At 34.7% G+C, this 16892-nt stretch overlaps 1 protein-coding gene across 1 annotated transcript in view; it reads left to right on the top strand.

The window, feature by feature from the left end:
* LOC139852376 (serine/threonine-protein kinase STY46-like) overlaps nt 1-12913 on the top strand; it is a 30474-nt gene extending 17561 nt beyond the window's left edge. Inside the window, 4 exon segments of the mRNA XM_071841661.1 lie at nt 12080-12160; nt 12255-12308; nt 12414-12548; nt 12779-12913. Of these exon segments, the coding sequence (XP_071697762.1) occupies nt 12080-12160; nt 12255-12308; nt 12414-12548; nt 12779-12856 (348 nt within the window). The 3' untranslated portion in view covers nt 12857-12913.
* Nucleotides 12914-16892: the final 3979 nt, after the last annotated feature.

Below are 16892 nucleotides of genomic sequence, written 5' to 3'. Positions count from 1 at the left end.
TCTTGCGATTAAGTAGCTCTTGTAATGGTCCGGAATTTGTATGTATGGATTTAGGAATGAATATAGTAATTTTTCTAAGAAGGAATTTGAAAGGGTACGATCTTGATTTGTCAAATTACCAGAATACCCTGAAAAAGACCGAATCATCAAGAAATATTTTCTTAATATATTTAGTGATTAGGTAGAATGTAGGAGTCGTGTAAATGGCACATGATGACGGTATGTTCTGTGAATCATCACGTCCATTAGAAACTCAGCATGAATTACTGTAATATAATGACATTGATCAAGTGTCATTATATTATACTAACCCTTGCATCAGTTCCCAACACCACTTCAAAAACATTCATATTTGAATTTTTCAGAATTTATAAACTAACACAGTTTCTTTTATGTTTGTAGATATTACAGAGATATAGATGATTTCAGATAAGAATAGTTGCGAAAATATCTCTAGAGATATGGAGAATATGTATAATGGGAGATACGAAGATATCTTATAATATTTAAGGTAAGATGATGATGAAGAATATCTGTCTGTGAAGGTTTAGAATAAGAGGTAACGTGTTTGCTAACGATTTTAGCAGACACTGAATCATTTGGATCCTTTGAAGGCAGATTCAGTCTCTGTGATTTGTCCACGGCTTCCTTCATACTTTGCTCAATCCGTTTTTCAGTACCAAATCCTTTCTTTTTCTGAGCTTTACCAACTCACTATCTTTTATCATCAAACTTTTGGCCGTTTAGATCATCTACTTTTTTTATGTTTCCTCTGCATTTAATGTTATAATATCTGAATCACTGGTTATCAATCCGAGGCGGGTTCAGAAGAATCGTGTTTTAGATGATTAAATGCTGGTAGTAATATGGTGGAATATGAAAGGTTCCCCAGTAACAATGACGAATAGCAACGTATCTATTGGGTTTATAATAAGACTAGTCCGACTAAAATGTCGAAATTGACTTGCTGGAGCTGTGACAAAATTGGCTACTTTGAAAAGGAATCGAAATGTTGTTTTTGCTAATAAATGCTAAAGAGTTCGACGCGGGTACATGTTAAACGATAACTTTGGTTTCGAGAGTTTTTCAGGTACAAGAATTCGTGTCATGTGTGGTTGGATCATCATCTCGATTGTTCATTATTTGAAGTGTCTTCCGGAATTTCGAAGGGTTGTAAATGCAGATTGTCATAGTCAATATTCAAATGATGAAATCTTCCAGAATCTCGAATGATTTTTATACACTTCTGAGTGTTACGAATAAAAGTGATGTTCTGTCACAGTTTTGAATTCAAAGTATGACTTTGATAGATGTAGGAATTCTGAGAGTGATGTCTTCTGTTAAATCTTGACTTGGATTTTGATTTGTCAAAATTAGAATATGTAATCAAATTTTGATGAGAATAGTTATTTTGATTTTTACGAAAGAATGTATATCGTTGTGAGAGTAGTGAATACAGTTGGTGATTACTGAATCAGATTCAAAGAATGTAACATATTAATTGTGAATTTAAATATCCCTCGGGTATTACCTACCCGTAAAAAAAATTTCACAATTAATATTTTGAACAAGAATTTTTATTTCAGTCTTTATGAAATATATGTGAGTATATTTTCTTCAGATGTAATACAGATTTAATGAGTTTAAAATCACATTAAACTCATTTGATTTTCGGCTTGCATTAAAAATGAATAATCTCTGAAACATTAGAGATTACATAATCTCCATAGAGTTTTTCACTTATTGCAATCAATACTTTAATATTTATTTTTTTTATTGATATTACTCGGTGAAGGATGTTGACGCTTGAAGAATTCTTACGAACTTCGCAATGTACGATTGATGTTTTCTACAAAGTTTCGAGTGCATCGCAGATGAAAGTGTAAAATCAAACATGTTATTGAATGATACGCTTGATTTATTATAAAATTCATTAAGTTTGAAACAGAGATTATGGTTAACAATGATTAAATTGTTAACGAAGAATGTACATCATAGCATGTTAGTAATATGAATTAACCGGATAGTTAAGTTCCATACGTAATAGCTTAGTACAGAAAGATTTGTTATGGTTTAAATTTTTTTTATATATATAGAATATACATATAAAATCTTCGAAGGAACTGAGTTAATACTTCATAACTCGTTGATACAATATAATCGTTATTAATTCGTAATGGTTTCCACAGTGATTTCTTGAACTGGCGAAGCTTGTGATGTTAGAGGTGCTGACGATTCTAACGATGTTGACAATACTGACTGTGTTGGTGAGGTTAAGGGTACTGCTGATGTTATTGGTAAAACAAGTCTAGCTTGTAAGCCGTGCACCATTCTTGTCAGAGTTTTGATCCTTCTCTCTATCATCTCTGTTCACTTATCTGGTTTATGGTTAAGGTTGAGATAAATAATCTCTAACATTTTAGAGATTATATAATCACTGCGGTTTCCCTGATGAAGTTATGAATCAATACTTCATCGTTTGTTGCAGTTGGTACTCCTTGGTTTTTATGGTGTGTGTGATACTGATACCCGAGGTGCGGATGTGATTGTTTTCGATGGTAATGATCCTGCTGATGTTAATAATGGTGGTTGCTGCTGATGCCGGTGATGTTACTGGTGCTTATGGTATTGAGGCTTGCGATGTGGATATTACTGGCGGTACTGTTTATGCTGCTGGTGCTGCTGATGGTGTTTGTAACCTTCGCACCGTGTTTTCCAAAGCCACTACCCGAGCGCGAAGCTCGTTGACTTCTTCTATTACGCCGGGATGATCAGTAGTTCGGACGAGCGGATAAATATAATCTAGAATTTGGTGTAGTATATAATCGTGACGAGATACCCTGGAGATGAGAGAGAAAATGGTGTCTCGAACAGGTTCGCCGGTAAGTGCTTCAGGTTCTTCGCCAAGAGGGCAATGTGGTGTATGGAAGGGATCACCTTCTTCTTATCTCCAATGATTAAGGAGGCTACGAACCCATCCCCAATTCATCCAGAATAGATGATGGCTAATTGGTTGATCCATTCCGGTCACACTACTTTCGGAGCTGGAGTGGGATTCCATTTCGGAATCCGAGGAACTTGAATTAATGATGAATTCCATTTCGTACGATTGAATAAGGATTTTTCGATATGAAATGATTTTCGGTTATCGGATGGTATTCTAATTACATAGAATATCCATAGATATAGAACAAAAGATTTCATAGATTACGGAGGAATTTGCGGAATATGTCAGGCAAAGTTTAAAGTAACAGATACGATAAGATATGATTTAGCAGATACGCTAAGATATGAATTTTGTCTATACACTACTCATTTAATTAATATAGCAAGACGTGTCTAGACTAATAATGATAAGCAGGTAATTTCCTAAGGATGATAAGCAGATGATTTCCGACTAAAAATGATAAGCAAAACTTTTGACATGCAGACACGGTCGAAGTCCAGACTCACTAATTGTATCCTAATAACTTATCAGTTAGACACACTAATGCAGACCTAGTTCGCTAAGACCACCGCTCTGATACCAACTATGAAGACCCGTCCTAATCCATCCGAACGAAGTCCATATCGACTATAAACGATTCACAATAGTTGATTACATCGCGAGGTACTTGACCTCTATATGATACATTTTACAAACATTGCATTTGTTTTTGAAAAGACAATCTTTCATTACATCGAAAGTTGACAGCATGCATACCATTTCATAATATATCTAACTATAATTGACTTAATAATAATCTTGATGAATTCAACGACTCGAATGCAACGTCCTTTTGAAATATGTCATGATTGACTCCAAATAATATCTTTAAAATGAGCAATTTCACAGCGGAAGCTATCTTTCGTACCTGAGAATAAACATGCTTTAAAGTGTCAACCAAAAGGTTGGTGAGTTCATTAGTTTAACATAAACAATCATTTCCATCATTTTAATAGACCACAAGATTTCCATATTCAGTTCTCATAAATATACGTCCCATGCATAGAGACAAAATATCATTCATATGGATTGAACACCTGGTAACCGACATTCATAATTTGTATATAAGAATATCCCCATCATTTCGGGATCCTCCTTCGGACATGATATAAATTTCGAATTACTAAAGCATCCGGTACTTTGGATGAGGCTTGTTGGGCCCGATAGATCTATCTTTAGAGTTCGCGTCAATTAGGGTGTCTGTTCCCTAATTCTTAGATTACCAGACTAAAAGAGGGCATATTCAGTTTCAATCATTCAACCATAGAACGTAATTTCGATTACTTGTGTCTATTTCGTAAAACAGTTATAAAAGTTGCGCATGTATTCTCAGCCCAAAAATATAAAGGGTAAAAAGGCAAATGAAACTCACCATACTGTATTTTGTAGTAAAAATACATATAACATCATCGAACAAGTGTAAAGTTGGCCTTGGATTCACGAACCTAAATTATTTATATATATTTATGTATTTGTCAATATTTGTCTAATACATTAAGTTAAGTCATAGTGTACCACAATCCTAATGCCCGAGTCTAATATGCAAATGTCGACAAAAATTAGTTTGACTCAAAATGATCTCCAAAATTTAAAAATGATTATCATATAATTTAAATATCATCGTTTTATATTTTAAAAAAAAATATTTTAAAAAAAAATTAATAAGGTAAATAATATAATTCATTTATTAATAAATACAATTGTATATTAAAGTATACTTTTATATATCTTAAGTAATAAAATTTATAAAGTTCAATTAATATCATAAAAATATTGTGATAGATTCTATTGAGGTAATTATATAATTTGTATTACATTTTTATTTGATAAAATAGCATTGATAATAATAATAATAAGTAAAAGTCGTATTATTTTGTAATAATAATTATTATTATTTTATTAATAACAATCAATATTTATATTTACTAAAAATGATATTATGGTAAAATGATAATTCTAATTCTGACATCTTTAATATTTACGATACTTTTTAATATTAACATTAAAGTATTAATTTTTATTTAAAATGATAATAGTAATGATATTTTATAATAACAATGACATTTCTATTAAAATGATAAATTTGGGATAAATAATAGTTTTTATACTAACTATACTTTTAATAATACTAGTAATGATAAAAATAATAAGAACGATAATTTTATATACTATTTAAATTTCATCATGATACTCATACTCATTATCTCCTAATTAATTTGTTAAAGGTTCTTAAATCGTCTTTTATATCGCGTTCATTTTAATGAATATAATAGTAATCATAATAGTTAAATATTACTGTTACTAGTTTTAATTATAATACTAGTAATAATTATTATTATGATAATGATAATACTAATAATTTATTTCAGTGATAATAATAATAATAATAATACTAATTATAACTTTTAATGATAATAAATGATAGTAATAAATAAAATAACAATTTTTAATAATAATACTTTTTATTAACGATGATCATAGTAATAATAATAATAACAGTAGTAATAATAATAATATAATAATAATAATAATAATAATAATAATAATAATAATAATAATAATAATAATGATGATAATGATGATAATAATAATAATTATAATAATAATAATAATATTAGTAATTAGATAAAAATTAGAACAACGATAATAACGACGATAATAATAATCATTTTTACGAAATTTCAATTGGCTATAACTTCTAATCCGTCCATCAGATCCCTTTGGCATCTAAAGGAAAAGTTATTAATTTTTCACTAGCTTTCCAATGTCATGCATATCTTATACCTTATTTCATCTCTAGTATAACAACCTTTAAGATTCAACATAACCTATCTAAGGGCAATATCAAATGTACAAGCATGCATAATCCTATTTTCTCGAGCACTAGTCAGGGATACACTATTAATATGTAAAAGTTAAATTATGAGTACTCACGTATCAATATTGAGGTTCAATATTGCAGGAAAGGTACGTAAACGCAACGGAGATGATAAATACTAAATTGACCTCACGAGCATACCCATGATCCATACCCATAACCTCCATAGCTACAACCCATAATTTCCTTAGCTTTGACCCACTCATAAAACTCATTTTGAAAATACACGAGCAGGACCTCGTCTTAATATTTTATGTATAATACAAATAATATCACTCATAATACTAATATTAATAATAATAAATTTAATAATAATAATAATAATATTATAAATAATCTCATACGGAGTAATGAGATAGATGGATAAATGGATGAAGAATTCAGAATGCATTCGAGCTATATACACCAAACTTGGGCCCATTGCCTCCGCAAATCTCGAAGAATTGATGAATCAAAAGTCCATAATTTACGGAACTAATCTTCAAAGTTACTCGTATTACATGTTCTTACATGTTTCCTATGCTTTATTAATTATTATTATATATATATAATATATTTAATCTTTAGAATTAATTAAATATTATATTATATTTACGCTCATGGTAAAAATAGAATTTTTACAAAAATGACACGGACGTGGTCGCACGACTCATGTACCACTTTCGGTTTTTCGAGCGCACTTTTGTACGTTATGAAAACTAGTCTTTTACGTTATGCGACGTGTACCTTTAGTAATAGTTTGATTTATTCATCAATAAATTACTTTGTAAAAATGTATCTTATAAAATTTGAGCGTTGTGGTCATTTCCTTCTATAAATTAAAATCTCGTTGTGTTGTCAAAATATTTTATCTTAAATTAAACGTTTTGTGACATGTACCTTTATTACTAACTAGACTTAAATTAATTAAAAACTAACCCACTCAAGGTGTAACTTAATCTTTTGAGTATTTTGGTCATTTCCTGTTAATAATCATAGTCTCGTTATTTATCAAAACATATTTAATAATATTAGTTTAAATCAAAACGTTTTATAACTAATTTGATATTATAAACTTATCACTTCGAAAAATATATATATATATATATATTTTCATTTAAAAATATATAAACTCGTACGTATCGTGTATAATGGAAATATTACTGTAATAATATAATAATTATTTTTTTAAAACTAATTATAGTTTAAAAGTTTATTTTTTAAATTTGTCTAGGAATCTTATATCTCATAACGTTTATACTTTAAACCTAATTTGATATGATTCAACTACTCACCAACGCTTAGTTTACTTTCCTTAAACTTTTTAAAAAATATATCTTAATATCTAACGAATCAAATGATCAAGTTCTATTATATCGAAAAACGATTTCGCACGTTTGAAATTAGATCAATCAAATATTATAAAATTCACTTCTCCACTAACTTTTGTCTAACTCTCGATATGTGACACTTTTGTTCTCATTTGTAAATCACTTTACCAATTATTCCGAATACCGTTAAAAATAAGATTTTCCTAATTCAAAGTGGACCTCATAACAGAGACTCATAATCATAATTCAATGTATCTGATAATTCAATCATTTGATATTATCTTTTTAATCTCGTCGATAAACTTACATCGAACAGATACGTTTATGTAACATATTATTCATTCAATACTTTGATAGCATTTCCAAGTTCATAAAATATATCTCATAGCTTTTATTCATATTAACTATTTCGTTCAATGTTTTATTAATATATCTCAATCTAATAGGCACACATGTATATGCATATATATTTATTTACACATAATTGTTCGTGAATCTTTAGGCATGGTCAAAGGGTAATTGATTTCATGAATATAGATTTCAAAACTTTGGAGACTCAACATTACAGATTTTTTGCTTATCGTGTCGGGATTATATAAAGATTAAAGTTTAAATTTGATCGGAAATTCCCGGGTCATCACACCATCATCTTTCATAAACTTCAGACCTGGTCCCATTGGATATTTGGTAGAATTGCACTCCCACATTCCTGCTTCCTCTAGGATTCTCTTAGCATATCTTGATTGATGAATTTTTATTCCATCTATGCCTTGTATTACTTCGAGTCTAAGATAATAAGAAAGTAAGCCCAGATCACTCATCTCGAATTTATCTTCCATTTGCCTTTTGAATTGTTTAATTTTCTCCGGGTTATTACCTGTTACAATCAAATCATCAACATAAATTCCTACCAAAAGTGATCCTTCTTGTGTTCTTTTTGTGTATACAGCTTGTTCAAGATTACACCTTTGAAATCCATATTCCTTTAGAACTCCATCTAATTTTGTATTCCAAGCACGTGGGGCTTGCTTCAAGCCATAGAGAGCCTTTAACAGTCTGTACACCTTTTGTTCCTTCCCCTTTATCACAAAACCTTCCTGTTGAGATACGAAGACTTCTTCCTTGAGGTCACCGTGTAGAAATACTGTTTTAACATCTAGGTGATGAACATCCCACCCTCTTCGGGCTGCCAAAGCTAGAATAAGTCTAACAGTCTCAAATCTAGCTACGGGTGCGAATACCTCGTCAAAGTCTACACCATGTGTTTGGATGTAGCCTTTGGCAACTAGCCGTACTTTATGTCGTGTGACATTTCTTTTTATATCCCTTTTAATTTTGTATACCCATTGTAGTCCAATAGGTTGGTGTCCCTGGGGTAGATCCATTAACTCCCAAGTATCATTCCTTTCAATAGAAGCTATTTCACCTTTCATAGCTTGCTGCCATTCTTTATATCTTGTAGTTTCCCTAAAATTTGTTGGTTCTTCTTCAGTAAGAAGAAGATCATATATATCACTTTGATTTTTCCAACCTCGAGGTGGTGTATCATCATATGTCTCCTCTTCTGCCATAAATGGATCTGACTCATTGACTGTATCTGTCGGGAGACGGGACATCATAGGTCCTCGCTGTTTTACTGTTGTTTCAGGACTGCTAACATCAGAATGGGTTATGCTTTCCTCATTGGTTGATCTTCCTTGACTTGAGGAGTTGCTGTTTTGTGGGCTATATGAGCTACTTGGGCTGCCTGGTTCAGTAGGCCCATTTTCAGAATTTTTATCAGCTGAGACTTCACCGGGGTTTATATGTATCACGAATTCTCCTTTGTGATTAGGTTCTTGATTGTATTCTACTCTGGAATGCCAATCCCATTTGCGTGCTTCATCAAATTTCACATCTCGACTGATTACTATTTTCATCTTCTCGGGATCATACATACGATGTGCCTTAGTTCCTGGTTCAGTTCCTAAATAAACCATAGGAATACTTTTGTCATCAAGTTTTTTTACTTGATCTGAAGGTACTTTCACATATCCAACACATCCAAACACCCGTAAATGATTAAGATTTTGGTCTTCTTCCTTTTAAAGCCTCATATGGTGTTTGATTTTTCAGAATCTTTGTGGGCAACCTGTTTAGAACATAAATCGAGTGACGTACTGCTTCAGCCCAGAAACTTTGTGGCATATCCATTGCTTTAAGAATACTCCTTGTTTTGCTCACCACTGTTCGATTTCGCCTTTCAACGGTACCATTCTGCTGTGGTGTGTAAGGTGCAGTCAACTGTCTTGTGATTCCAGCATAATCACAATACTGATTGAACTCGTTGGATGTAAATTCTCCTCCCTAATCAGTTCTAAGGACCTTTATTTTCCTTCCATATTGATTTTCAGCAATCGCCTTGAATTTCTTGAATTGCTCAAACGCCTCTCCTTTGGTTTTTAACATGAAAGACCACATAAACCTGCTGTGATCATCAACAATCAGCAGAACGTACCTGTTTCCAGCTTGGGAGGTAGGGGATATGGGTCCGCACACATCTACATAAACCTGTTCCAGTAGATTTTGGGCTCTAAAAGTTGTCTGAACAGGAAAACTTTATCGTGAATGTTTCCCTGCTAAACATGCTTCACACATCTGTGTAGGGTGGTCAATAACCGGCACTCCATCAACTAGATTGTTGGTCCCTAACCGCTTTATTGTATCAAAGTTCACATGACCGAGACGGGCATGCCACAACCATGCTGGATCATCAATCTTGGCATGCAAACAGATTGGTGTCCCAACCTCGAGATTAATTTTATACAGCCGATTAGTAGACCTTTGAACCTTCATTAGCAGCGATCCATCTACCTCAAACATATACAAGAAACCATGTTTGATCAATATTACATAACCCCCTTCTTCAGCTTGCCCAAGACTAAATATGTTAGTCTTTAAGTATGGGATATAAAGTATGTCGGTCAACAAACGTTGTTTACCATTCTTACATGTTAAAAGAATAGATCCTCTTCCTTCTATATCTACAAACAAGTTATCCCCACATCTCACTGTACCACCAATATCCATATCAAGTTTTGAAAACAGTCATTTGTTTCCTGTCATGTGGTTTGTTGCTCCAGTATCTAAGTACCACATGTTTTCTCCACCATCATGTGACTCATACTTTGCTGGAAAAACCTTCTTTTCACTTAGATGAATTACTTCCTTCTCGCTTCTTTGATTGGCTACGGACATCAATAGTGCAGGTCTGTCATCATTAGCCACTGGTAGTTCGATTAATCTAGCTTGAGTCAAATTTGCTTGTTCTCTTTTCTTTCGTGTTGGACAATCCGATGAGAAGTGTCCAAATGCATCACATCGAAAACACTGTAGCTTGAATCGATCTTTAGTTAAGTTTTCAGTTGTTTGTCTACCAGCAAAAAAGTTTTTTCCGCGGCCTGAACCTCTTCCTCGACCACCAAACTGTCCACGACCTCGGCCCCTACCCCGGGTGTCTTGGCCATTCCCTCGACCTTGACCAAAGCTGTTTTCCATTTTCTTTCTTGAGTCCCATCCTTCGTAGGACAACAGAAGTTGGTCATGGCTGTTATTTGTAGTCTTTAGACTGGTTCGTTCTTCGTAAGCTTTTAGCCTACCCACAACTTCCTGGAATTTCACCGTTTTGAGAACAACCAGTTGTTCGATAGTGGCTGCCATATTTAAGAACTTTTCTGGTATGGCAGTTAATATTTTTCTCACCAACGTGGTTTCCTCAATGACGGTTCCAAGTGCAACTGATTTGAGGCAATTCCAGAAAGTTTTGCTGCAAAATCATCAATTTTTTCGTTATCTTTCATCCTTGCTGCTTCAAATTCAGCTTTAAGAGTTTGAAGCCTAGCCTCCATTACTCGTTCAACTCCAAGATGACGGGTCTTGATTGCATCCCAGATTTCCTTCGCATGGGTGCAACTTGCAACTTGAAGAATCAAGTCTTCAGGTAAAGACTGATACAAATAAGCGAGTGCAGCATTATCCTTTTTCTGATCGACATCAGTTCCAGGTTCAATTGATTCCCAAATTCCACGTGCCTTAAAAATCGCTTTGATCCTAAGCGACCAGATGGGATAATTGGTCGCAGTTAGGATAGGGTACTGGAAAGTTAGATGGTTGGTATCCTTGATTGCAGTCGAGGTATTGATAATATCCCCCATGAATTTGGTCTTCGATCGATGCTCGTATTTTTTCTGTCTTAGAATCTGGTGATTGATCTAGTCCTTTTGATCAACAACACGATCCCTTTTGTAACTCTTAGCTCTGATACCAATTGAAGAAATTTGGTACCAGATTATGAAGACAGAATAGTAAAATTTAAGAACAAGACTTATTGGAAATCCTTCTCCAATTATAGAAAAAACTCTTATTACAATCTTTTCATTACATAGAGCAACTATCTCTATTTATAGTTGATTAACCTTGTCCATTAAGTAAGTCTAGAATAATCTAAGATAATCAAGTCTAGAATATATTAGAATAGTCAAGGAAGAAGCAAAATTGAAAACTATGACGGCTAGCCCACTTGTTATCCGTTTACACGTTCCACCTCCTCAAATCCATTTGAGATATAATTTCACAAAATAAACCTCTAACTATTACTTTATGTCAATATTGGTCCAACAGAAATAGCTTATAATGTAACTTTTTTATCAAATCGTTATCAAGTTATAACAGCCACAAACCAGTTCATGAAGTTTTGTTAGTAAACTTCACTTTTTGTTTGAGTTTTACGCAAATTAAAATCTCTGATTTGTTAGGATTCTAAAGCACTTATATATCTATATATATGTTACTGTTTGTCCACTGTCATCGTTTAAAATTATATTACATTTATTCATGATAGTAGTACTTGTTGTTATTACAATGAAGGTTATTGAGCACAAACCCTACGATCTCAAAGTAAATGTATTCAGTTTTGGGATTGTTGTATGGGAGTTATTAACTGGAAAGGTAAATTTATTTGTTGGTAATTGATTATTGTGTTTCCTTTACACTGTGCGCATTAATATTAATATTAGTATTCATATTCTATTTGTTCCACCAGCTTCCATATGAGTACTTGACACCGGTACAGGCAGCTATTGGAGTGGTTCAAAAGGTAAAACATCAATCAATCAAGATTCAACGTATTTTTACCTCATAGTAAAAAAAATGTGCATGGACATGGATTATTATGACACTAATTAACAATCCGACATTTCAGAGCTTACGACCAACTATACCGAAGAACACTCAGCCAAGGCTTGCTGACCTTCTTGGAAAATGCTGGCAAAAAGACCCAACTTTAAGACCTGACTTTACACAAATTATATATATCCTCAACAAAATAAGTGAAGAGGTATGTACGTGTGCGTGGCTAATCCTTACTTCCTGTATACTTAGTATTGCTTAACTTTTTTTACTTGTGTAATTTTTTGACCAGCTAAATCTGTAGGTGGGATCGGCTATCTTTAAGTTGGGGTTAAGCATAGTCGTTAATTGCCTATAAAAATAAAAACCTTTTTACAACATGTTTGTTTGGGTCAACTTGGGCCGACTCATCTGACCATTATCCAATGCTTTTCTCAGGTTGAAATTGCCGTGGACCGACGGACAGAGAGAACATCAGGTCGATTCCTTTCCTTACTAAGACGGGGTCATCATTAATGTGCAGTAGTGTATAATTGTATAGTATTGGATATTGGGATTTATTTTATGTTTGGGCTTCCTATTTGGTCATGTTTAATAAGCGGGCTTGTGTCCATCAATTTGTTACGTTCTATTTGGTCCATCTGATTTAGTCTTAGGGTTGAAGTAGTCGTTCCTTATTTTATGGTGCACGTTGTAGTTAGTAGGCGATCATGGTGAAAGCCATTTATGGAGTCTCTGTATGTGGCTATATATAGCCTTTGTTGATTGTGAATAATATTATCGAGTGTGTTTGCCATATTCTGATATTACCTGTATGTTTACACGTGGTATCAGAGCTGCAAACGTTGTGAGATCAGTACTTAACGGAGAGAGATGGCTGAAGAGAATGGTCAATTCCAGGCTGTAAGTATACCCAAATTTGACGGTGACTATGATCATTGGTGCTTGCTAATGGAGACTCTTCTCCGTTCCAAGGAATTTTGGATCGTAATTGAGGAAGGGTACAAGGAACTAGAAGAAGGAAGAACATTGACAGATGCGGAACGTGTCAATTTAAACACGTTGAAGTTGAAGGATTTGAAGGCTCAGAAATATCTTTTTCAGTCCATTGATAAGCATATCCTGAAAACAATTACTCAGAAGAATACTGCGAAGCAAATATGGGAAGCTATGAAGCTGAAGTATCAAGGTAATGCTCATGTGAAACGGGCACAATTACAAAGGTTGAGAAGGGATTTTGAGACCTTAGAGATGAAATCTGGAGAATCAGTTACGGCATATTTTGATCGGGTCATGGTTGTTACCAATGACATGCGAAACAGCGGGGAGGACATGCCAGATGTAAAGATTGTTGAGAAGATTCTTCGGACATTGACAGAAAATTTCATTCCGGTGGTGTGCTCAATTAAGGAATCAAGAGATCTCGATAAACTATCAGTTGATGAGCTGCAAAGCTCATTACTTGTTCATGAGCAGAAGTTGTTAAAACGAGTACCCGATGAGCAACTTTTGAAGGTTGAACAAGATGTGAGCAGTGGACGAGGAAAAGGACGAGGTAGGGGGTCCTACACTCGAGGTAGGGGACGTGGTCGTGGACGTGGACGTTCCTACTTCGACAAATCAGCAGTAGAATGTTACAGGTGTCATAAGATGGGACACTTTGCGTATGAATGTCCTAGTGGTGAACGTGTCGCCAACTATACTGAATATGATGAGAACGAAGAACTGCTTCTAATGGCTGCGGTGGGTACGAGTCAGAAGGCATCGAAGAACATGTGGTTTCTAGATTCAGCATGCTCAAATCATATGACGGGAATAAAGGAGTGTTTCATACGCCTTGATCAGAACTACAGTCATACTGTTAGACTGGGCAATGACTTATGTTTAGATGTTAAAGGACTGGGAGACATACGGCTACAAGTGAATGGAATTACACAAGTGATTACTGAAGTATATTATGTTCCGGAATTGACATCGAATCTGATTAGCATGGGACAACTCCAGAAAAAGAAGGTGAAGTTTGTGATGGACAATGAAATCCTTGAAGCTTATCATCATCAAAGAGGTTTACTTTTTACCTCAAAGATGACACGGAATAGAATGTTTCCCATTCAAGTTTCTATGATGGGTTTGGCATAGAACTGTTTGAAAGTAAGTGAAGAACAAAACAATCAAATATGGCACCGACGATTTGCTCATGTCAATCACAAGGCTTTAAGGACAATGCAAATCAGGAAGATGGTCTAGGGGTTACCTACTTTGGCCGAGAAAACAAAAGTATGTGAGACATGTACAATCGGCAAGCAACAACTAGTAGCAATACCAAAGTCTAGCAAGTGGCGTGTGACTGAGAAGCTGCAACTAGTTCACACTGACTTATGTGGACCGATTACTCCAGCCTCACAAAGTGGCAAAAGGTATGTCCTTGTTTTTATAGATGATTATACGCGAAAGACATGGGTTTATTTCTTATCCCATAAAGGTGAAAAGTTTGAACATTTCAAACGATTTAAAGTAACTGTAGAAGGAGAAACAGGTTCGAAAGTTAAATGTTTGAGAAGTGATCGGGGTGGAGAATTCACCTCACTTCAGTTTAATGAATTCTGTGAAAGCAATGGAATAAAGCGGCAGTTAACCGCAGCCTACACCCCGCAACAAAATGGGGTGGCAGAACGACGAAATCGTACTATCATGAATATGGTACGGTGCCTTTTGGTTGACAAATCCATGCCAAAATACTTCTGGCCTGAAGCTATAAAGTGGGCTAGTCACATTCTTAATAGATGTATAAGTCGCAGCCTTGATGATAAAGTACCCGAAGAACTATGGTCTTGTTCAAAACCAAGTGTTGAGCATTTTTGCATATTTGGTTGTATTGGCCATGTGCACATACCATCTCAGCTACGAACTAAGCTTGACAATAGAAGTCACAAATGCGTATTTTTGGGGATTAGTCTTGAATCAAAGGCGTACATATTATATGATCCGGTTCAGAAAAAGGTTGTTGTGAGTCGTGATGTCGTATTCGATGAAGAGGAGGAATGGGACTGGAAGATGAAAGAAAACGAGACTGGAATGCCAGTGATAGAAGATGAAAATGGTAATGTTCAAGTATTTGAAGAAGAAGAAAACTCACCTATTCATGATTCTCCATCCACTGATGCTGAAAGTCCCACTATTACTACACCAGCACAAAATAATGTCAGTGAAGAAAACTCATCTGGAGATAATGTATATGCTGATCAAGCACCTGAAAGTGTTCCTGAAGTTGAAGCCGCAACTCAAGCAGAAACATCAACACGTTCCCGTCGAGCACCAGTTTGGATGAACGATTATACTTCTGGTCCTGATATATCTGATGAGGATGTTCTTGAAGATGAGGTTGGGTATGTTATGTACAGTTCTCTTGATGATCCAGTGTTGTATGAAGAAGCTAGTAAGGAAGAAAAGTGGGTACAAGCTATGGAGAACGATATTGCTGCTATTAATCAGAACAAGACTTGGGAGCTAGTTGATTTACCAAATGGCTGTAAACCTATCGGCGTAAAATGGGTTTATAAAACCAAGTTAAACGAACATGGGCAGGTTGACAAGTACAAAGCGAGACTGGTTGTAAAAGGATATGCACAAAAGAAGGGAATTGATTATCAAGATGTATTCGCCCCTGTAGCACGTTGGGATACCATTCGGAGTTTATTGTCTGTTGCAGCTCAAAGAGGTTGGGTTATGTTCCAACTTGACGTTAAAAGTGCATTTTTGCACGGTGATCTCAATGAGGTTGTATACGTAACTCAACCTGAAGGTTTCATCAAGTAAGGCGAAGAGTCGAAAGTTTATCGGTTGAAAAAGGCGCTGTATGGATTGAAACAAGCCCCGCATGCTTGGTTCAATTGAATTGAAGGTTATTTTAAGTGGGAAGGTTTCAAACAAAGTGATTATGATCATACTTTATTTTACAAGAAAGTTTGGAACAAGGTGACTTTGGTAAGCTTATATGTTGATGATTTGATTTATGTTGGAAACGATTTGATGTTATGTGACAGCTTTAAACGCTCCATGCAAAGGGAATTCGAGATGACAGATTTGGGCCAAATGAGGTACTTTCTTGGTGTCGAGGTGCAACAAACTACAGCTGGTATTTCACTATGTCAGAAACAGTATGCACAAGATGTGCTTCAAGGATTCAAACTGTGGGATGTTAACCCGGTTGATAGCCCCATTGTACCGGGTACGATTCTAACAAAGGCTGGAGTAGGGGAGGATATTGATGAGACCTCGTATAAACGGCTAGTGGGGAGTCTAATGTACTTAACCGTAACCCCTCCAGATTTGATGTATGTTGTCATACCCCGTCCACATTTTTCTGAACGAATACAATAACATCTGGCACCATTGCGATGAACGGACCTCTATATGCCATGAACGACTCCATGTAATATGAGCAAATGCACAGCGGAAGGTTTCTTTCATACCTGAAAATAAACATGCTTTCAAATGTCAACCAAAAGGTTGGTGAGTTTATAGGTTTAACATAAAACAATAAAATTCATCA

The sequence above is a fragment of the Rutidosis leptorrhynchoides genome, chromosome 6 (assembly GCF_046630445.1).
Source record: "Rutidosis leptorrhynchoides isolate AG116_Rl617_1_P2 chromosome 6, CSIRO_AGI_Rlap_v1, whole genome shotgun sequence".
Lineage (NCBI taxonomy): Eukaryota > Viridiplantae > Streptophyta > Magnoliopsida > Asterales > Asteraceae > Rutidosis > Rutidosis leptorrhynchoides.
Note: the sequence above shows the minus strand (reverse complement) of the source record. Positions and strands in the feature narration are given on the sequence as shown.